Source organism: Tasmannia lanceolata, unplaced genomic scaffold, assembly GCF_043159265.1.
Source record: "Tasmannia lanceolata isolate RefF3 unplaced genomic scaffold, GAP_Taslan_0.1 ptg000005l, whole genome shotgun sequence".
NCBI classification, from domain to species: domain Eukaryota; kingdom Viridiplantae; phylum Streptophyta; class Magnoliopsida; order Canellales; family Winteraceae; genus Tasmannia; species Tasmannia lanceolata.
This window is the reverse complement of record NW_027518682.1, coordinates 8,537,521-8,561,534: the sequence shown is the minus strand read 5'-3', so window position 1 is coordinate 8,561,534 and position 24,014 is coordinate 8,537,521. Positions and strand designations below refer to the sequence as shown.

Below are 24,014 nucleotides of genomic sequence, written 5' to 3'. Positions count from 1 at the left end.
TACAGAAAGCGAGAGTGAGAAGGGGTTCACTCGGGAGAGTCTAATGACATGAGGGAGTTTTAACACTATGGTATCGCCCATAAATTTAGAGTGGGCTCTGCTACAAGGCATGGGAGGTACCTACTCGCTACTAGTTTGAGCCATTTATTTCTGCCGACTGCCACAACCGACAATTCACGTTATAAGGGGTGTGAATTATCCTACACTACCGTGGTTACGACTTTATCATCTCCCTTATTAAAAACCACGGTAATTTTTGTTTTCTAACCACGGTGGGAACGGTGGGTTTTCTTAACCCAATAGACACTAGTTTATCATTAACCCAAGAGAGGAGAAGAGAGGGAAGCGGGGAATGGTGACAATTGACGGAGATTGACGGAGACGAACGAGACCTGGTACCTTTTCTTTTATCGTTCTCTTTCCGAAATTCCCAGCGCTTTATTTGTTTTAGGGTTTAGAGGTAAGACGATTGTCTCTTCCCAAAATCTATTTTCTGAACGAATATCACCTAAATTTCACATATTTTCTCTGATTTTCTTTTCCTTCTAGAATTTTTAGGTTGTATTTTTAATCCAAAACTCTCATCTGGTTTCATGTATTCTCTCCTATCTTTTATATGTCCATCTCTTACGCCATATATACTTGAGATTTCGTGTTTTTTGCAGAAATTCCGTTCTTCTTTTCTCATTTAATGGATACATGTGCGTTGAATTGACATCTTCTTGCTTGAATAATTTTTATTTCTTGCCTTCATTGTTGAATTTAATTTCCATTTGCTTGCTAATATGAGCCGAAAGTAATTAATTAGACGCTGTAAATTAGGGCATGATTCCTGGATTCATCTACCGAATAAATTTCAATCCTTTTTATATCCGAACCCTAGGGTTCTTGATGTACTACCTTATCCAAGTTTGATCCAACCTGTATCGGTCATCGGTGTTCTGGTGTTTGTGTTTCCCCCTTATAATTACTGTTTCTGTGGTTTTTAGTAAAGATTCACGCGCCCTTTTTATGTGCTCCCTTTAAATTTCATTTTCATATTCGTAATTGGGGAATTTTAATCAATTTCACAGGTGTGCTCTGCGCTCCTCAAGATTCTAGATAGGTGGGATGAAAAAGTGCATTTTTTATGCAGCTGTGAATTTGTTATGCTTTGACTGCTTTTTGGTTATGTTCTTCTGTTTTATAAGAATCTGATGATTATAAAGATGGAACGAAGACACTTTCGCTGATGATCAAAGATGATTGAATGCAATAATTTAATTTGGAAATTGAATGCAATAATTTAATCTGGAAATGTGCATTTTTTTTGTGTTTTATTCTCTTATAAAAGATGGGTAGAAGAAAAGACAATACAATCACAAAAATAAATAAATAAAGGAAATGCTTTGCTTCTAAAATAATCTCTCTCTCTCTCTTGAATGATTCACACAATATTCTCTTACAACAATATCATACCAAATGAGGTGTATATATTTTTCCTGGGCCCCTATTTATCATCAATTTTGGACATGCATTGCCTCTGTGAATTGGTAAAGATTGTACCTGGACACCGGCATCTATTTGAGTGGGTGTTGCTGAGCTGTTAATCTCGAGGGAAGAGTTTGAACTGGGTGAATGCGGTGGACCACATTGATTATGCCTCTTTGATCCTTTATGACTGACATTAGCTCTCTTTCCTCATAAGAGGCCAAGGTCCTTGCGCAAGATTTTAGATTCACACTAGTTGATTGTTGAAAGATTGAAAGTAGTCTTGCTCAGCACAGGTTGTGGGGATTATAGTATGGCGAAGTTTCCATATGAGGTTCTACTCCGGAACCAACATCCATTGAGACATGAATGGTGTTTTTGATAGTTTGGTCAGTCACAAGCATCGATGTCTTGAATTAGGATTTGGGATCTCATTTACTTTTGCTGATTAAATTGTAGGTGTGTGGAAATTTTACTCTCTCTCCATCTGCAATGCACCCCACTTCACTCAAAGATCTGTTTTTCTTTTGTTGTTATCAAACTTAATTGTCTTTCATCTGAAACATATGCAAGTTCAACATCTCGCTGCATTCCTAAAATCAAGAGGCACAGTTTGATATTTGCAAAGTCTGTGTGTGTGTGAGGAACGTGTTTCTAGTCGGTCGGCTAGAAAACCTTCTCTAGTCCGCCGACCAAAAACACAGTGGGCCCATGTTGTTTGGATGATCCAAAGCATTCATTTGATGGGCCCTGGCATAGATAGGGTGTGCCCAAAAATTCAGTTGCATAGGATCATCCTAGCCCTTCGATTTGTGGAGGTTAAAAATGGACAGTGGAGGTTAAAAACACAGTGAGCCCACATTGTTTTGATGATCCAAAGCATTCATTTGATGGGCCTTGACATAGATAGGATGTGCCTAAAAAATTATCTCCATAGGATCATCCTAACCCTTCAATTTTTGGAGGTTAAAATGGACGGGTATAAACTCCACAAATCTGTCCATTTTCAACCTCCACAAATCAAAGGGTTAGGATGATCCTCTGCAGCTGATTTTTTGGGCACACCCTATCTATGCCAGGGCCTAACAAATGAATGTTTTGGATTATCCAAATAATGTGGGCCCACTGTGTTTTTTGGTCGGTGGACTAGAGAAGGTTCTCTAGCCGACCGACTAGAAACACTTTCCTCATATGTACATATATAAGCCGTATCTGAGCTAGCCACTATAAATACACCATCTCCCATGTTGTTTGACTCATCCAACCCATTAATTCCATAGCACTTGACATAGATAGGGTGTTAGTAAGAAACCATCTCCATACAATCATCCTAACTATTCGATCTGTATAGGCACAAAATGGACCCATTTTCTAGCCGTCCATTTTAAACCTCCACAAATCAACGTTTCCCATGATCCTATGGAGATGATTTCTTAGGACACCCTATCTATGTTAGGTCCTATAGAACCAATATCTAACATAACCCAAACAACATAGGCACCCATCCTATTCAGAGTCTCTAGCTCAGAAAAGCTCAGATACCATATATATATATATATATCCAAAACATTGCTGCCCAATCTGAACATTAGTATGTCCTAATATAATCCTTCCATGTCTTCAATTATAGGTTATGTATTTCTTTCCTTTACCACATTCCTTTTACTCACCCTTTTCCTTTCTTGGCCTCATCACCTTGCCCATTTCTCACTAGTTAATTAGAGTGTATTACTTTATTTGAAAACTCCAGTTCTCCTACTTGTTGGTAGTGACTTGCGTCATATCAACAAAAGTACAATACTTATTAGTTTCCTTTTGTCTAGATTAGGATTTTAGCAAGTTTAGATTGAAATTCAACCTGCCTTTCGAGTTGGCTGCACCATGATGAATTGTTACTAAATTGGTCAGATGCCCCCTTCTTTGAAGTGGTTTATGGTTATATTCCCAAGGCAAGTGGGCTTTAAAATTAACTAGCAACTACCATAACCCATAGGAAGATGCCCTTGTTCTGTCATCCTAGGTTTCTAACTTATCCAAGGGTTTATGATTATCCTACTCCCATACATTGTTCTATTTTGATTGTAATCACAGAATGTTTCAGGCCTCAAGACATTGCCTTGTATCACTCTTTTTGGTGCTTTAGAAATGACCAAAATGCTAACATGTGTGTTACCCAGACACCAATATTTGATTGAGTTCTGATGTCTGACACATATCAGATAATGGTACTTCTTACACATCATATCCATGCTGTATCCAATTCAAAACAGATACACTTTTTAATTGCTAACCAACTTCATTTCTAACCTTCAAAACTTTGGCTTATGCACCTTCATGTAATGCTTTACTAGGTCCATTCTCTTGTGATAACTCTAAAAAGAAATGTTGCAACCCCACATTTGATATATGCTAATAGTGGAAAACATAGTTTTTTTTTCCTCTTGGATAGCACCTAAATAGGTTATGAGTCTATGTTTTTCTTTCATTTGTGTAGATTCTTGTCCAGCTTATACACTAGAATTAAATGTCTTTGTTATACCGTTTATGAGTAGCCTCCAACCTAGCTCTGATCTTCTTCTTAGGGCCTCTTTCCAAAATTATTTCACTCCACTTCCATGCATAGTCTCCGATGAATAGCATCTGAAATCTTCACGGACCCCAACTTACCATTATGAACCTGATTTTCCATGGCAATGACGTGTAGTTGCAAGATTTTTCTTCAAACGTTTGAGCATTGCATTCATTCCACATTAACTACCTCTCGTCATTCTTGAAAAGAATCTCAAAATTTTCAGATATGATTTACTATTTTTCGAGATTGGACCGAATTCGTTTACTCTTGAAATATCAAAATTCATGGTAAGTAATGGAATTCTCAAATAATACTAGAGTCTTAGGAAGTTTTGATTGAACATCCTTACTATCTAACACACACTCATTTCCCTGTTCATTGCTATCTTCTATGATCTTTTGCAAACTAAGAAAAAAATCAGCCACTTTACAAGGCTTGGGTTTTAAATCTTCCATCATGGGTGAAAGTGTTATTCTTTCACCATCCTTTACAGAGCAATGCATTTTCTTTTCCCCATAGGTTGAGATCTGTATTTTTCTGTTCCCTACACACTGCAGATTGAATCCCAATCATATTGCCATGGTCTCCCGAGAAATATATGATACCCATCCATCGGTACGCATCACACCGTAGTTTCTCTTTTTACTTGGGTCCAATAGAGAATGTAAGTATGAAACTAAGCAACAAGTGGTTAAAAGTACCCCATCTCCCTTCATGAACCATTTTGTCTTATATGGTTGAGAGTGCTTTTCTTTCAATTGTAATTTATCTACCATCTCGCTCAAAAGAATTTTTTCATCGAATTCTCCAATAATAAGATGACGTATCTTTCCTCCTAATGAACACTTTTTTCGATAGTCATTTTTGTTCATTGATGTTCTTTGGAGGTGATAAGAGTATCTTTTGAATCAACAGACACTCTACTTTGATCTTTGATAAGAGAATTGTCTCCATGTATAGAAACTTCTACACACAATTTTATCATGGGATTTGGGTCTTCCTACTTGTATTCCAGAGTCTTGAATCCGTTGTTGCGCTCGAACAAATTGATCCTCATCATAATTTCTTCCTTGGTCTCAATCATCTTGAGCTTAATGTTGAACTTCATGCACTTGAGCCCCACTTCAATTCCTTCTCAACATATTCTGTGCTTCCCAATTTCCCTCCACCCAGTGAATCCCACAGCCTACATGAGAGAATCTAGCCTTTGCAATTCACTTTGGAGAATTTGCTCTGCCCGATCAAGCCTTTCATGTAGACAAATAACATTCTTCGATGCCAACCACATGAATCCACAATTGTTTTTCTAAATGGAACTTGCTATGATACCAATTTGATGCAGGTAAAATACTAAGAATCCACCAAAAGTGAAACTCTTTCTAAAGAACTGAAGAATCACACGAACAACCCAATAGATCTTCACAAACAACACTAGAGAGAGATCAAATGATAAGAAATTTGTTCAAAACATGATCAAAGAAGGGTAAAGCCCAAAACCCAAAGTGAAAACTCACCACTATTTTTTTATTGGAAAAAACTTTTCACTATTCATTAACCTCTTGAAAAGTACATTAAAACTTCATACATTTGTAGGCCCAAAACACCTTAAAATCGTAGTTTAAATCCTAACCATCAGTCCCCTAGATCAATTTTCATGATGAATGGAGTCTTGTAGGGCCCACTATTGATGTTAGCATGCTCTTTTGGATGCCTTTGGGCGCACTTTTGGATCTCAGTCGACTTTTCTTCTCCTCTTGAAACATCATTTCTTTGAACTAGACTTGTTCATGAACTTTGCTTGCATCACACGAGCATGAAGTTTTTTGGCATCATGTGGCCATCACAATTGTCCTATGCGACCATGTCAACCATTGGTTTTATTTGGGGAGGGTAGGTTGGGTTTTTTTGCAGTGCAGGCCTGCATGGTAACAGATTAAAAGACCTAGTGAAATAAAGGGACTCGTAACATGTAAACAAAGACTAGGGTAGATTGGTGAAGACAAGATAAATGCAAAACAAATGTTCATTGTTTTTATCTTTGTTCACGAGTTTTGCTTATTCATTACTCAACTTACCTGGCAGACTTATATTGCTTTTGTATAGGGTCAATGGATTTGGAGACAGAGAATCGCATCTCTGCATTACTGATGCAAGAGGCATCAAAACTGCGGCTACAAGCTGAAAAAGAAGGCGTTCATGCTTACCTTCTCCAGCCCAAAGTTAGAGGTCGACCCAACTCACGTTTTCTTACTGCAACTGTTCTTGGGGTGCAACAAGGTAAGTGCTGTATCATAATCCCTATCTTAAGGCTATTATAAGTAATTTGTAAAAGTTTCCCAAAAAAATGGCTGATACCTTGTCAATGAAGCTAGAGCCATCTATATTACTTACAAACTTGTACTATTTCTTAATCAAACTGTTGACATCCAGATTAAACATACCAGTCATGTAAAGATCTCTAGTTTTTTTTTTTTTCCCAGTGCAAACTGCTAACAAACTCTTACATGTATTCATCATATGTATATCCTGCCATACCTAGAATCAGTGCTGTTTTTCCTTATCTAGTACCAGTGTCATCCTCTGAACAACTATGTCATGATTTGTTCATTTCTCCATAAAGGGCGGCCCAGTGCATGAGGCTCCTGCCATTGCGGGGTCTGGGGAGGATTATATTTTCTTCTCTTCTTCTTGCTTGCTGCCTTCTGTTTCTTCTTGGTTGATGCTTCTAAAATCAGTTCCTCTTTTCAGCAAATCGAGCTGTAGAAGTTAATGAAATGTGGCGAGTTCGACAGAAAGAGCTTGAGCTAGACAATAGGCTGATGGGTAGATCAAGAGATCAGAACAGAGATAGGAGCGACAGGCATCATGGTGACACCTCAGAAAGAACTCCAAGGTGCGAGGAATTTGACAAAGATGCTTCGGGTTTATGCACATCAAGCAAGCGTGGAAATGAAGACTGCTACTCCGGTGGGGACGGCGGTTTGAGGGATGAAGAGGTCGAAGAATTTCTGCACTCAAGGTAATCAGTGAGTTTCTCAGTGTGTATCGTTGTGCATGATTGTGTCATTCTGCTCCCGCATTGCTTTCAAAGTGCTTAAGCTAAGAAGAAAGTTGTACTCATTGCAGAGTAAAGAGGGGTAGAGGTGCCATAGGCTCAAGGATGGACGAACCAGGCCCTTATCTTCTTCCTTCTTCATCCCAGAGTTCCGATATGAGGGTGGTGGAGGAATGGGAACAGCGTGTTTTTGGGCCAGAAAAGCCTTCTTTCCTGAAATCTCATCAACCTGCAGCAGAAAGTATGCTTCCTCGTGTTAGGAACAAGGTCAAGAAAGTGGATGGAGTGAGCTCAGAGAAGCGTCATTCAAAGGATGGCCACAGATCGGAAAAGGACAAGTCTCTGGATAATAAAAAGAAAGAAAAGAAATCCAAACATCGCCATCGCAGATGAAAAGACCTCGAGTTTTCATTGGTAGCAGAATACTTGTGATTATTTTTCAGGCTTCAGCATGCTTGGGTGCTTTGTTGCCGTTCGGACCAACAACTGCCTTATCATTCAAGTATGGAAGCTAAATCTTTCATTTTAGAATAACATCTGTACCTGTACCTTGCTGAGGGTTGCCAATATCAATAGAAGGGAGTGTTAGCCTGTCCTGATATTGTTAGTATTTTGATCTTACCTGATTGGCAGTTGATAGCTTGTATGTGAGGGGAAATGAGAAAAGGTGCTGACTTAAAAGTGTAACTCAACAGTGAAAAAGAGTTATATTGCAAAATGCAAATTCCTCCCCATTTACAAGCAACTTTAAAATGAATTTGAGCTAAGAAAATTTCAGCTTCCAATTTGAATTCCTGTCCATTCTTTTATTTTTCTTTCTCGTTTAGTTACTTATGTAATGATAACTCTAGCAAATTTGCTTGGAGAGAAAAAGAAGAAGAAAAAAGCCCTCCGGCTAACAAAATCGATCAATTCCAAAGTGGCACATGTAGCCTCAAAATGAGGTAATTTGGAAAGAGCATTATTTTCAGGCCCATTTTGCCTTGCCTATGAAACCGAGAATGAGAAGTAGAGGCATGTATAAGTATCAGCTCCCTTTCTCTTAAATCTGTATTACTGCAACTGTTTCTCCGCCGGGGGTTATAAGTCCTTGGTTGGATAACATAATCTTGAATAAATCCTTCTAGGGATTGGCTATGTATAGTGTAGTATTAGCCTAACTACCACTTTCCACCCGGGCGATAAATCGAGGGCGATTAATCCTCTCCGCCTCGCTCCCTCGCCTGGGAAACGAGGAACTGAGTTCCCGAGGAGTACGGCCGAGTCTACGACGGCGATTCATGCGATTCCGACGTTCAAAATATATCTTCCCCGCTCCTTTTTTTTAAACAAAAGCCCTTCTCACACAAACCTACGCACGGTGCGTAATACGCTCAAACCCCACTTTTAGGTTTTAAGTTTTTAACCACTTTTCTACCTCTCTCGTCTCTCTTTTCTATCCTGCGCACTGTGCGTCCCCTCTAGAACTCTCACTCTCTGCTGTCGTGGTGCATTCGTCTCCTCAACAAAAGCCCTCACACCACAAAATCACAAATCTCCATGCGAAAAATAACAAAACGAAATCCCTTCCCTTCCCTCCTTTTTTTCTCTTCCACAAATTTCTGCCCCAGCGACAATGTAAAAATTAAAAAAAAAAAAAACCCTAGATTGTATAAAACCCCACACTCAGTTAATGGATATCATCTCCACTAGGCCATCTCTCCACCATGACGCTCGTTCTGTGCCCGCGCATTCACCCTTCCCCCAAAAGACGTTCTTTTTTCCCGGCCCCACGAGGAGCCATGACCATGACGGTGGCCGAGAGGCGAGAAGAAGTGAAAAACAGCAGCGACGTGGCATTGGTTTGGTTCAAGCAGGATCTACGGACCGATGATCATCCTGGCCTTGTAGCCGCATCTCGGTATCGGACGGTCGTTCCTTTTTATGTCTTTGATCATCGCATCCTCTCCCGTAAGTTGATTGTTGTGATTGCTTTGTTGTTCAATCAGCAAGGTCGAATATGAAGTAAACCCTAATGCGGTGAATTATCGATTCACTGTAAGATAAATTGATGAAACTGGGCTTAGAGTAAGGATTGAGTAAATTTAGGTTTTAAATGTTTCTTTCCTAGGCGAAATCTAGTTCCATGGCCTTAATTGAGACAATCTATTTAGTTCATGACTTCTGGAAGACTCTTAAAACTCCAATTGATAAGAAAGAAACTCAAAGTACATCAAAACTTCAATTGATAAGAAAGAAACTCAAAAGACATCATTTTGATGTGTTAGATGGAATGAATCATACTTGGAAAGCAGAAATTTGAAAAACAGAGTGCTTGTTGAAGCGTATAGTGTGTGATTAGAAGTAGAAAATTCGAGAATTAAATGAAGTTTGTACTAACATCCATTTAACATTTTAAGGGACTGACTGGAATTGTTGGCTATTCACTACTCAGTGTCGCATTGTCTTTTTACTTTATAATGTGCCATGTAAATATGTGGTTATGGTTTTCTATTTGACCGGCCACCATGTTCTATTTAAGTCTACTGTCCTGCTTTAGGTCACAAGTGTATCCGATAACATCATTGAGAGAGTTCATGGCTAGCGCATGCAATGTATCCTTGATCTATTTAAGTACTTCTCCATGATTTTATTGATTTTAATATATTAAACCGGGGTCTTAGGGTCACCAGGATTATCATTTATTACATCAGCATTTTAAAAAAAAGGGGAAATTGTGCCCATTTGAGACAAACTGTAGAGGGTTTCCTGTAGATATGAAATCAAAGATTGTGATAGTTTCTTGGCCTGATTCTGTTTAAAGTTTAAAACCTTATTGGATTGCAGCTACCATCTGAATCATTGACCATGTTGATAGTTCAGTTAAATGTGTTTCTGTTAACTATGAGACATCCAGCACTGAATGTGTTTTCAGAAACATGGACGACATTGTTTCCAAACAATGCTGTTCAGAGTGTCTTATTGAATCCTTTCTGTAATTTGCTAAATAACTATTAAGCTTAATAGTTTATTGGATATTTATCCTGTTCTCATGGTGATTGTATTATACATCTGCATCCTGGTTAGCTTGAAACTTGACCTTCAAGCCTAAAAAACCCGCTTGTAGGCTTGGTCCTTTTGAATTGTCCAACGAACCACAAATGTATATGTTTTTTCTCGCCTAAAGGGCACTGAATATTTTGTTGACTAGGTCTGATAAATTTGGTCTATTCTCTTTATTTGAACTGTACACTATTGTATAAGCTTTATGTTCTCATTCACATGATAAAATTGTACTGTCAACTGTCATATGCTTTGTTTGAATTTTTTTACTTTTCGCAGATTTCCCTGATGAAATGCTAGAACTGGTTCTGTTTGCCCTGAAAGATTTAAGAAATTCACTGAAGGACCAAGGGTCTGATTTGCTGATTGGGTTTGGGAGTGCAGAAGATGTCATATTGAAACTTATAAAAGAGGTCGTCACACATAGGTTACTTTTGATATTTAAAACTGAAGCTATAATTGCATGCAAATGAGCCATTCTATTGTCTATGTATGAGCAGAACTTCATATATACTAGTCGCCTGGTTGAACTCATCACCTAGGATTGAAACAGGTGAAAGCAACCCATATATTTGCAGAAGAGGAGGTAGAGTATTATCTTCGTAGGATCATCGATATTGTTGAAGAATCTTTATCAACTGTACCTTTTTCGTGGGGAAGCCCTCAGTTTTTGTTTTGGCAAACTCCATTTTATGATATCAAGGTAGTTCATTTCAGTTGTTGTTCAGTCACCTGAATATGCTGTCAGCCCCATGGATGTGTAACCCCTTCATAAATATGAATGTCTACTTAGAACTTGAAGGAGCTACCTGCATCATACCGTGATTTCCAAAAGCTGCGATTCTCATTGACCACACCGCTTGTATCCCCGACCTTACCTCGGTTGCTTATTCCATTAGACAGAGGTACGCATCCAAGTTATTTAAAATTCAAATTGTATTCCTTCTGCAGTTTTTTTTTTTTGAATGGTATTCCTTCCACAGTTTTAAGATTGAATATCATTATATTCCAATTTTCTTATCAAATTTTCATGCAATAATAGGGAAATAATCATTATTAACTGTAATGATTGCTTTATGCTATAGGTACCCTACCTACTTTTGATGATGTGAAGAGATACATGAATGGAAATCCAGGAAAATTAGATGAGAATTGGACTTCAATCAAGGCAATTTCATCTGAAACCATATTAAGGAAGGAGCAGATCAGTGAAGCTGGAATGACAAGTGATCCAATTGAAGGTTTTGAAAATTCAAGCTTGGGAAAAAGTAATCAAATCATTTTGACTCCCGGAACTACCCAAAGGAAGAGGCTGGAAAATTCTGCTTTCCTGTCAAGAAAAGAAAATCTAGTGGGAGGTGGAACTAATCTTGTCCTGAATGCATTAGCTGCTTACTTGAGATATCTGGAGGGGACGGCTAGAGATGACTGGCAAGAGTATGTGATGATTCCTTGCTCATTTGACATTTGCCTCTGGCTTAGTTTAAGATCTTTACTCAGCTGGAGGCTTCATTTCTATTGCATATCTTCAACTTAGGTGATTTTTTTTTTATATCAAATTTAAGGACATTTTGTTGATAAGTTTATGTGTGTTGAGAAAATCAGCCAGGCAAATCCGTTCACAAATAAACAGAAAAGTAGAAACAAGCAAGCCACAAGATGAACACCTAGAATGACGTGCTTTGGCCACGATGCCTACTTCCACGGATGAGACAACGATCATCCACTATGACACTATGAGAAAAACAATATACAAGGATTACAATGGATTAACCCAAACCCACAAACCCACAACCCTTTCCTTGCCCTCTCAACCAATACCGTACACAGAGTAACCCAAGAAAAATCCCAAGAGAAAAACCTGAGAAGAATCACCCTTCTCTCTCACTTTCTCTCTTTCTCTTTCCTTTTCTCTCTGTTTCTCACGTTCTCACGCCCTTGTCTTGCCGCCACACTTTCTTCCCACTCTAGGTTGTAGGTTAAAAGTGCCATGGGTTTAGAAAACCTTATAAACCCTAAAATCTTGTTTCCTATTTTGCTTCCCACCTTAAATTAGCTATGTGGGAAATAGGGCAACTTTCCCTACAATGTGAAAATAAATTTTGGGACAACTCCCTTAGGTTCTGATTTCAAAGAGTGGGCTTCATTCCCATATAGACTGGATATGCGCAGAAGCTGCTGCTTATATTCATGGATGTATTATGTCATGGTTATTTTGGTGATTAAACAAATAGCCAACACTCACACACAACTAAGAAAATAAGGTTGGCCAGTGATATTGCCTTTTGAAAATCCTACACTGGGTAGTTAACTTGGACCAATGATACTAAGAAAAATAGGTTGGCCAAATGATACTGCCTTCGGAAAATCCTACACTGGGCACATAACTTGGACCAATGATACTAAGAAAAATTTGTTGGCCAAATGATACTGTCTTCAGAAAAATAGGTTGGCTATATGATACAGCCTTCACACACAACTAAGAAAATAGGATGGCCAAATGATACTGCCTTCAGAAAATTCTAAACTGGGTTAAACTGGGCAGTTAACCTGGAATCAATTCAGATTACAATCTACTTCATAAATTCTTGTTCCAAGACATGAGCTCAGATCTCACACTGTTAAATGAATTTCTGGATGGAGCTCAAGTTATATTTGTCCTAGAAAGCATTCCTGGTTTCTAATTTGTTTGAAACAACTCATTGGACATGGACATCCGATGAATATAAAAGTAGGTACAGCCATTTATCTCCCTCAAGTTCCAGCTAGAGAGATCATTCTAGAAGGAAGTTCAGTGTCTGCTCCTTTTTTTTCACATAAACCAAGAACGCCTAAACAAAACAACAATTAATATTCTAAATGGTTCCACCAAAAATAGCAAGGAACTCCAAACATCAAAATCCACCTCCTTCTCCTGCTAATCCTTACAGGATGGGTGGTAGTTGACTTGAGACAATTGACCTGTAGAGTAATCGGTACTTGCAAGGAATAGCAAACCTGAAAACAACAGTCCCATTCCCACATAAATCATATTGGATGGATAGTAGTTTTGACATGTAGGGTCATCACTGTTTGGGTTGCTCTTCTTTTTCTGTTATTTTTTTTTTGAATGACAAAGAATTATATTAATGATAAAAAAGAGAAAACGGGGAGACCCTGGCAATCGAGATGATCTAAGCTACATAAGCACCCAAAACAAAGCAAGGAACATACACCTCAAGGGGGAAGAAAATCAAAGATTTCTAGATCCGCCCTGGGCCAACCTTCCCTTGCTAATCTATCGGCCGCCAACCTCCTTACATGATGATATGTGATAGAGGAACCGTCACCCAATCTGATATTTTATCAATCCATCTAGCAAATTTCGAAGGAGGAGATGATCTACCCTCTAACCATTTAATCACATTTAAATAGTCTCCCTCTATTTTAACTTTATCCAAATAATCTTTCTCCAACATCATTATGCTTTGGCGCCACCCTCAACTCGGCCTCATTGGAGTCTGTAATCCCAATAGGGCCTGAAAATGCCCACATAGTGTTGCCATCCTCATTTCTTAGAAGACCTATCCGTGCCGGTCCCAGGTTACCCAAACTTGATCCATCAAAGTTCAACTTTAACATTTCAGTGCTGCCATTCAAAAAAAATAAAAATAAAAATCCACTACTAGGTGGCTCCCTTGCCTGAGAAACAATCGGGCTTTCCTCCCTGAAATTACAAACAATTGATCAACCGTGCCATAGGTCAAGAGCTGTAACAAATCGAAAGCTTGGCAAGGCTCTAGCCCAAGCAATTGTGAGAGCAATTACCTTTATGAAAAGAAAGTGTGTGGATTTCACCAATCCTCTAGACACCCGTGCATTTCTCTCTTTCCAAAGTATCCAGATTACGGCTAGCAGGATCATATTCCATAGAATCTTCCCTTTACTCCGGCATAGTGCCAAAGTCTATCCTTCTAAAAGCTTCGAAAGCTTAGAAGGGAAAACCCAAGATATTCCGAATCTACAAAGACCCCTGCTCCATACATACCTTGCTGTTTTACAATGAAGGAAGATATGGTACACTGTTTCTCCCTGTTCTTATTCTTTCTTCTTTTGTGATTACCACTTCGACTATGGTTGCTAAGCGGAAAGACGCAAAAGTGTGATTCACATGTACCCCAGAACACCCATGGGTAGCAATTATAGATGGAATTACCAATGCAGCACTTATTATTACCAATTCACCATGATACACACCAAGAAGGAAGTTGTCTCTTCATTTACATTCACCCTTGGTTAAGTTTTATTTTCTCTAAATTTTTCTACAAGCTACTAGTTTTATATTGTTTTTTTTTTCAATGTATGAGAATACTCGAATGTCTTAAGAATCAATAGTAGTTTCGTTATAAATAGAATTGGATAGAACATATACTGTCTAAAAGAAGTAACATTCAAAATCTTATCATCATGATAACCATTTTCTCTTTTTTTTTTCGTATCTGTTAAAAAAGAAAAAAAATACCACGTTTTATTTTGGAATGGAACATGAAACCCACTTCTCCATTCAATTGTTTCTCTTGAAAGACTCTTCACAAATATTCACAACTTGGGCAGATGCATTGTTATCACTAAAATTGTAAAGGGGGAAAATTAACAGGATCAAAACTATGATTGAGAAGTCAATTACATATATTTTGGAGCTTTAAAAATGGTCTTTTCTGCTTGGTACGGTGACAGGGTGCACGAAAAGTTGCGTAGTTCTGAAAGCAGGGATGGAGCTTCATTTGGTGCTCTATTTGGTTCTGCACTTTATCTTGGCATTGTATCCAGGAGGAGAGTACATTATGAAGCTATCAAATATGAGAAAGAACGTAACGCAGGCTTTCTATCTCCATTTGGATACTCAGCAGCCACTGTTGCCGCGGCAGTTGATGGTGTCACCTCAATGGAGGTACATGTGAGAGAACATTATTGAGGAAGGAGTGAGGTGCTTTATATCGGTGCTGCTTAGATCATTTGATTATTTATCCATTTTGTTTTAGAACTATATCTTTCACCACACCATGGTTTAATTTCCACATTATTTTCCAATGTCAAGCCTTCATTTAATGTTGCAACTGATTATTTGTGGCAGTGGTATTGGCTTATGGCTTTAAAAAGCCAGATAAGCAATGAAGGGAAATATCCTATTAGGATATGGAGATGGAAAGGATATCTGATTCAGGTATTTAATGTGAAGTTGTTTATGAAATTGGTGATTCAAGTCTATTTAAAGGAATTTAATAATGGTTTATTACTCTCATTTTTTTCTATGTGGAGTTCTTTCTTGTTTTCTTTTCTTGCATCATTACATCAAACCATTCTTTACCCTTTTCCTTCACTCAAGGAATGACTAAACTAGTGCTTAAGAAACTAAATGTTCTAATTCATTCATATAGTTCCAAAAGCTATGGTCAATGATTAAAAGGTATTGCCGATGCTGCTTGATGAAATTTTGGCATGCCAATCTATCTGCGATATCATCTTCCAATATGCATTAAGAATCAAAAAGATATCTGTCAAAGTCATCATAAATTAGCTATCCTCCTTTTACACTACTTACGGCCTGGCACTTAAGATGTTTAATCCTTAGTTGCCTGAAGTGGGAGTGGGAGTAGGAACGAGTAGTAGAAAAAAGCCATTTTATGACCTGAATTGCCCAGGTATCATGAGATATAAATCTGGCGGGGCACCCTAACTGGAAGATATGTGCAACTATAGTTTAATCTAGTATTGTTTTTCTATATTAATAAAGTCTCTTGTTACCGTATCATTAAAAAAAAGTCTCTTTTGTTACCACAAATAATAAAAAAGTTATAGATTAACAACCATTTTCCTAATCACTGATTTATGCTATCTTTCCTGATGGTCGGATTTGATTTAAATTGTTGTGAGCAGATTTGTAACTATAGCTACAAAAACAAAATCCTTGAGTGTTCCAACTTGTGTTTTTTGTGAAATTTCACACGGATGCTTAGTTATTTTGCTTTTATAATTTTATTTGATACCTGCCACTAAATATGTCAATAATTAAAAAGTTCAGTAAGGATTTGCTCTCGTAATTGGACCAACAACGACAACAATGTCATAAATAAGGTTTACTTTAAAAAAATAAAAATAAAAATTGTTGCCATTCAAAAAAACATTTTAAAAAAAAAATTCTGTTGCTTTAATCAGCAATGCCTGTTTGTCAAATATCACCTCATCATGTTTCTTGGCATATATCTCTAAGACCTTAAGATGAACAATTTTTTTACAAATACTTAGCACTGAGAGGGATCTTAAGAAATTTAACCTAGAGGGATTAACTGTTTAGCCAGATGGAATGGCTGGGAAAGAATCAGAAATGAGTTGCTTCAATCAGTGGGAAGACACGGATGAGAAGGAGCTAATTGACGTAATCAGCTGATTAGATTTGTTAATTCCTACTTTATGAGGAGATTTTTTTTATGTGTTAAGATTTATAGATTATTCTTTTGACCAAGTGTAACATGTAGACTGTTGTGATTTCACTTGCACTAAGAGTTCTTCTACTTTCAGTACACGGCAGTTGGCAATGAAGGTCCTGCTGTTCTTCTCGTTCATGGTTTTGGAGCCTTCTTGGAGCATTTCCGTGACAATGTATCTGGCATAGCTGATGGTGGGAATCGAGTTTGGGCAATTACACTCTTAGGATTTGGAAAATCAGAAAAGCCAAATATTGTGTATAAAGAGTTTGTGTGGGCAGAATTGTTGAGAGATTTTATTGTTGATGTTGTTGGTGAGCCGGTCCATCTTGTTGGGAACTCAATTGGCGGTAATTCCTGAGACTGCCTGAATTCTCCATTCCTTGATAACTGAATTTGTTTTCTCAAGTTTTCATTCCATGTATTACACTAAATTTTTATTCTTTCTACTTTAACTAATGCTTACCCATTGTTGTTTCCCAGGCTATTTTGTTGCTATTGTAGCTGGTCTTTGGCCTGCCCTGGCGAAGTCCATTGTTCTAATCAACTCTGCTGGTTCGGTCACACCGGGCTATTCTTCTGTTCAATTCACTGAAGTAAGTCAACCTTAATTCTGTTCGAACTCTCCGACCGCATTTGATAACCGAAATAATTTCAGTTATCAAATTTCGATAACCGAACCGAAATTTCTAAAAACTGAACCGAAACCGAACCGATTAAGAATTTGGTTATAACCGAATAACCGAATAGTAGGAGAAAAAGAGGGAAAAAGCAAAATCTCGGTTTGGATCGGAGGGCTAGGATCATCCTATCGAAATGATTTTTTGAGCACAACCAAATTAAGTTGTCATCAATCAAACGGTTTTGATCATCCTACGGAGTGCCCATATAGCACTTTTTTTTGAAAAGAATAATGGTTTTTATCATAATTTCGGTTTATTCGGTTAACCGTTTTTTTTTAATGAGATAACCAAAACCAAAACCGAATAACCGAATTTCCAAAAAAAATAACCCAAACCGAACCGAAAAGGAAAAAAACCGAACCGAACCGACCAAACCAATTCGGTTCGGTTCGGTTATTCGGTTATAACCGAATAATGAACACCCCTATATACCTGTATGCTTTGGCATGTATGCCTCAAAACCCTGAATTGTACTGAGTCACATAAAATGTATGATTCAATATGCCTCAAGCCTGAAGCGTAAGCCTCAAAGGACCATCTGCGAGGGTGGAACTGTGACTTAACTTGTTTTCCTCTTTTCTTTTTTCAACTTTGACATATTCTAATGTTTAAGCTGCCTATACGAACATTTCAAATAAAACGCTGCCTGTAAGGAATGTATAAACCTGCTTTATGAACCAAACCAGTCTCATTTTAGATCTAAAAAGTATTTGGGATTTTAGAGGTGAGGTTTTCGGAGATTGAATATTTTTCACAATTATTCTGTCGGCAGCCATTGATTAGAATTGAAACCTAATACTTTTGGGCGATATATTTTTGAAGAAAATGATAATAAAAACCGTAAAATCATAACCTTTCAAAAAACACCCAATATTCTTTCCTGGCTCTGTGTTCTAAAACATTCTTCCATGTGGAACATACATATTCCTTATGTCCATGTTTGGCAGCCATGAAAGTTTTTCCCATCGGATATTGGTTTATCAAGTGGTGTGAGAAGAGCAAGGAGGGTGAGGGAGGAAGAGAATGGAGAGGGCATGAATGAGAAGGTGAGATGTGGCATAAAAATAGGGAAAAGAAAATTTCTATTCAAAAGAATTTTATTATTCCTTATTTTTATGTCACTTACTTCGCATCATCTCCTCACTCATGCCCTCTCAATTCTCCCACTCTCCCCACCCGTCTCTCAATACTTCAAGTTAATATTCCATGACAAAGAAAAAAAATCACGGTTGCCAAACATGGCCTAGAAGTAATTTTTTTACGTGAAATCACAAAGATATGAAGCTTGTTCAATTTTATATGTACGGATTGTTCTTTCTAAGAATACATAACATCTGGAAGTATTTGTTTGAAAAATGTTTCAGGCAGGTCAAACTTCGGGGGCTGCATGGCTAGGTGCACGACTCCTGTTGCTGTACTTGAGGTTAAGAGCTGGGAACATACTGAAGAATTGCTACCCCAACGTAAATTCATCTCTTAGGCACTGTTTGTTTGGGACTGTGGCAACCGATTGCCACATCCAATCCGATTATTGGATCCATAATTAATGTAATTTTGGGTCCAATAATCGGATCGGGGGATGTCAATCAGTTGTCATAATCCCAAACGAACAGGGCATTACTCTATTGGTCTGATCTATTCTTTCTCGATGTTGTTCGTAGTATTCTCGGGAAAGAGATGAGCTTTTCATGTTACCATTTATCTTGCAGAATACAGAGCGAGCTGATGATTGGCTTGTCAATGAGATACTAAGAGCTGTATCCTCAATTATAAATGCAATATATATATATATATATATATATATATATATATATATATATATATATATATATATAGAGAGAGAGAGAGAGAGAGAGAGAGAGAGAGAGAGAGAGAGAGAGAACATTTCCTACACACTTGTGTAGGTAAGTTACCTACGCACTACCTTAAAATACAGTGGGGGCCCACATTGTTTGGGTGATCCAAACAATTCATTTGAATGGTCCTCACATAGATAGGGTGTCTACAAAAAATCAGATCCATAGGATCATCCTAACCATTCAAACTATGGAGACAAAAAATGGACTAATTTGTGAAGGTTTATACACGTCCATTTTACCTCCACAAATCATAGGGTTGGGATGATCCTATGGATCTGATTTTTTGTGGACACCCTATCTATGTGAGGACCATTCAAATGAATTGTTTGGATCACCCAAACAATGTGGGCCCCCACTGTATTTTAAGGTAGTGCGTAGGTAACTTACCTACACAAGTGTGTAGGAAATGTTTTCTCATATATATATATATATATATATATAGAGAGAGAGAGAGAGAGAGAGAGGAAAGTGTCTCTAGTCTCTCCCCTAGATAAGCTTATCTACTCCTCCCTTTAAAAAAACACAGTGGGCCCACGCTGTTTGGATGATCCAAAGCATTCATTTGATAGGTCCTAACATAGATAGGGTGTGCCCAAAAAATCAGCACCAAAGGGTCATCCTAGAACTTCGTTTTGTGGTGCCTTGTGGTACCCAGAATGGACACATATAAACGTCCACCTTTATATGCGTCCATTTTGGACACGGTGTGCCCAACAAAATGAAGTTCTAGGATGACCCTTTGGTGCTGATTTTTTGGGCACACCCTATCTATGTTAGGACCCATCAAATGAATGCTTTGGATCATCCAAACAGCGTGGGCCCACTGTGTTTTTTTAAAGGGAGGAGTAGATAAGCTTATCTGGGGGAGAGACTAGAGACACTTTCCTCATATATATATATATATATATATATATATATATATATAGAGAGAGAGAGAGAGAGAGAGAGAGAGAGAGAGAAAACATTTCCTACACACTCGTGTAGGTAAGTTACCTACACACTAGCTTAAAATACAGTGGGGGCCCACATTATTTGGGTGATCCAAACCATTCATTTGAATGGTCCTCACATAGATAGGGTGTCCACAAAAAATCAGATCCATAGGATCATCCCAACCATTCAAACTATGGAGGCAAAAAATGGACTAATTTGTGAAGGTTTATTATACACGTCCATTTTACCTCCACAAATCGTAGGGTTGGGATGATCCTATGGATCTGATTTTTTGTGGACACCCTATCTCTGTGAGGACCATTCAAATGAATGGTTTGGATCACCCAAACAATGTGGGCCCCCACTGTATTTTAAGCTAGTGTATAGGTAACTTATCTACACAAGTGTGTAGGAAATGTTTTCTCATATATATATATATAAGGGAAATGATTTCTGTGCTCCAGTGTTTTGATAAACATGCGCTCCACTTGTTTGTCGTGTAGTATTTAAAGGGATGTCAGAGGATATTACGGTTCTCAAAAAGCTCTTAAAACCCTTTAAATACTACATGACAAACAAGGGAGCGCATGTTTATCAAAACACTGGATTGCTGAAATCATTTCCCTATATATATATATATATGAGAAAACTGTTGGTGAGCTTAAGCGCACCATTTTTTTGGTCCGCTTAAGTTGTTATAACGCCTCTCATTAGTGCGCTTAAGCGGGACCCAAACATTTAAACGAATGGGAGGCGTTATAACAACTTAAGTGCACCAAAAAAATGGTGAACTTAAGCGCACCAACAGTTATCTCTCTCTCTCTCTCTCTCTATATATATATATATATATATATATATATATATATATATATATATATATATATATATATAGAGAGAGAGAGAGAGAGAGAGAGAGAGAGAGAGGTGTTCTTGAGCTCGAGCTCAGATAAGCTTATCTGACCTCAAGCTAAAAAACACATGTGGCCCCACATTTTTTGGGGGATCCAAAGCATTCATTTGGAAGGCCTTTCCATGGATAGGGTGTGTACCAAAAATCAGCCCTATATGATCATCCTAACCCGATCAAATGTGGAGGGGAAAATGGACAGACACTGTGTGTCCATGTTTCTGCCCATTTTTTCCTTCCACAAATGGCAGGGTTAGGATGATCCTATAGGGCTGATTCTTGGTACACACCCTATCCATGGAAGGGCCTTCCAAATGAATGCTTTGGATCCCCCAAAAAATGGGGGGCCACATGTGTTTTTGTGCTCGAGCTCAGGAACACTTTCTTCACACACATGTATGTATGTATATGGGTAGAGAAGTTCCTATCTATGTGCATGTCGGAGAAACTTAATAATGGTCTGAAATGCTATGGATCGTTGGCCAATACAAAGTTACAAACTGATATGGGTGAAATTTCTGTTCATGCCATCTGTACCATCAATTGTGCCTCCAAATTTTCCTTTTTTTTAAATCCTAAACTAATATTGTGTAGAGTTTATTGCTGACTACTCTAAATTCACATTGGAAGTTGCAATTTATTATTATTATTATTTTTTGATATGGTCGTTAGTGTTTAGAATGAACCAACTATCATCATAATTTCCCTAAAATGGACAAGGTACTCTTCTCGTTGCCGGATTAAAGTGTGAAAAAAATGGTTGCATGCATTCATTGTTTGTGCATTCCTTAACATGCATTGTAGTCATATGATCCCGGTGTGCTAGTGGTTCTTGAAACTGTATTCAATTTGAGCCTTTCAATTCCACTTAATTATCTCTTGGACGCATTTGGAGGAAACGTCTTGGTTTTACAGGTAAAGTGAACGCAGAAAAAAACTTAAGTTTCATAGAGAATGGGTAGTTACTGCTGTCAACAAGCATAGATTGGTTTGTTTTTAGGCTTACATTTTCTTAATAAAACCAGGGAACGAAGGATCCACTTTCGAAATCAAAGTCAAGACTGTCCATGCTTAGGGAGCATTGCGGCAAGGTCACAATCAGAGAATTGGACGCAGGTATGGGTGTGCAGACATTTGTTTTCCTGTTCTATCTTAAGTTTGTTTTTCTTCTACTTGAGTCTATTGAGTTCATGGGTTTGATGTTCTATTACTTCAGGCCATTGCCCCCACGACGAGCAACCAGAGGAAGTGAATTCCATCATACGTGAGTGGACAATGACCACCGAAAGTAAGCTTCTTTCCAATTGAAAGCATTTTAATGGCATATTTGTTTACTGCCGGATTGCTGGGCACCGTAAAATTTAAGAGAAATTAATGGAAAAGGCGGGGAAATTGTACGAGAGCAATGGGTACTAGGTTCAATAACCGTCTTTGACCTTGAAACGTGGTGCCGTTCTGCTTGTCTGTTTACTAAAATTTTCTCTAAAATTTGATAACCTTGAAGCACCTTACTAGAAAGAAGCACCTCTACTACGCACTCCTGGGGGTTACCATTGGTAAACTTAATCACATGATGACAAAGTTAACCCCATTTATTTGATAATTAACAATTGTAGATGCTTAAATAAGTCTTTCTCTTGAATCACAATAACTTACGACCTGGGGGTTACCATTGGCCGTACGGGTGCAACTTGGGTTTATTTTTAGCAAACTTAATCATATGATTACAGAGTTAACCCCACTCATTTGATGATTAAATATCGTAGATGCTTAAATAAGTCTTTCTATTGAATCACAATAACTTACGACCTGGGGGTTACCATTGGGCCTATGGGTGCAACTTGGGTTTATTTTTACCAAACTCAATCATATGATTACAGAGTTAACCACATTCATTTGGGTGCAACGTTAGTCTTGATCTGAGGGCCTACATATCTTTGCCCACTTCCATTCTAAATCTGTTATTTTCTGCTCTCTTTGTGTCATCTTTCTTGGCTTTTCACCACCGATCAATCTATAATTCAATGGCAACGCACCTGGTGTCATGTGCATGCCTCCAGGCTACTTAAAATCTTATGAAACCATTTGTGTTTGTGTAGTTAGGAAATTATGTACTGTTAAAGTCCTTACAACTGTGTCTAGACTATATATTATGGGAAAATGCGGGTGGTTCCTTACAACCGTGTCCACAAAAAATCAGATCCATAGGATCATCCTAACCATTCAAACTGTGGAAGCAAAAAATGGACTAATTTGTGAAGGTTTATACACTTCCATTTTACCTCCACAAATCGTAGGGTTGGGATGATCCTATGGATCTGATTTTTTGTGAACACCCTATCTATGTGAGGGCCTTTCAGATGAATGGTTTGGATCACCCAAACAATGCGGGCCCCCACTGTATCTACACGAACAAGTGTGTAGGAACCCTTTTTCATATGAAAATATATAAATCTCTTTTCCATCAAACTTATATTTTTAAGAAATTTATATTTTTTGGCAATTTGATGGAAAAGAAATTTATATTTTTAAGCCATTTAATGGACACAGAGAAATGTACATTTATATACAACATAAGATATTCAGTAACTAAAAGAAAGTTCACATTTGTAAAGTTTTAAATAACCTTGGCACCATGTCAGTTTTATCTAATCTCATTATTAATTACTTTATAGATGAAATTTTTATAGCAATTAAATACCTTGCATTTCAAAGCTTTGGCCCTATTTTCATCTCATCAAAATTTAGCCAAACAGTGCCATATTTTTGTATGAATATAATGTTCATGCATAATGCCTGCTTAATGCTAAAGTCAAGGTTACCCTTGCAAAATACCTGGTAGAAGAGTGCTTTCATGGGACAATCTCACCAATGTGCGTTTATAAAGGCACAGAAAATTATAAAGTTAAAGGAATAATAAATGCGTCTTGGGGAGATTGTCAAATGGGGGCACCCTTGTTACTGTTTTCTTGCAAGGGTGCCCTTCACTTTTAGAATTCTTGTTACTGATAGTGTGATTAGATATAAAA

General features: G+C 37.8%; 2 protein-coding genes across 4 annotated transcripts; both read left to right on the top strand.

Moving 5' to 3' along the window:
• Positions 1 to 235: 235 nt before the first annotated feature.
• Positions 236 to 7,882, top strand: LOC143877363 (uncharacterized). 3 transcript variants are annotated; one of them, XM_077379369.1, is made up of 5 exons: positions 281 to 395; positions 1,074 to 1,105; positions 6,146 to 6,319; positions 6,791 to 7,061; positions 7,169 to 7,882. In XM_077379369.1, the coding sequence occupies exons 3-5, from the start codon at positions 6,151 to 6,153 to the stop codon at positions 7,488 to 7,490; spliced, it is 762 nt and encodes a 253-aa protein (XP_077235484.1). In that variant the 5' UTR covers positions 281 to 395; positions 1,074 to 1,105; positions 6,146 to 6,150; the 3' UTR covers positions 7,491 to 7,882. The 3 variants fall into 3 exon arrangements, with proteins under 3 accessions (XP_077235483.1, XP_077235484.1, XP_077235485.1); XM_077379368.1 differs by lacking the exon at positions 1,074 to 1,105 and having other exon boundaries at positions 236 to 395; XM_077379370.1 differs by lacking the exon at positions 1,074 to 1,105 and having other exon boundaries at positions 324 to 460.
• Positions 7,883 to 8,518: 636 nt separating this feature from the next.
• Positions 8,519 to 22,428, top strand: LOC143877362 (DNA photolyase). Its single transcript, XM_077379367.1, has 14 exons — positions 8,519 to 9,047; positions 10,419 to 10,552; positions 10,693 to 10,842; positions 10,933 to 11,044; positions 11,225 to 11,576; positions 14,856 to 15,069; positions 15,253 to 15,342; positions 16,698 to 16,953; positions 17,087 to 17,199; positions 18,651 to 18,749; positions 18,996 to 19,043; positions 21,790 to 21,900; positions 22,011 to 22,101; positions 22,202 to 22,428. Exons 1-14 carry the CDS (start codon positions 8,804 to 8,806, stop codon positions 22,291 to 22,293), a joined length of 2,106 nt encoding a protein of 701 aa, XP_077235482.1. The 5' UTR covers positions 8,519 to 8,803; the 3' UTR covers positions 22,294 to 22,428.
• The last annotated feature ends 1,586 nt before the right edge of the window (positions 22,429 to 24,014 follow it).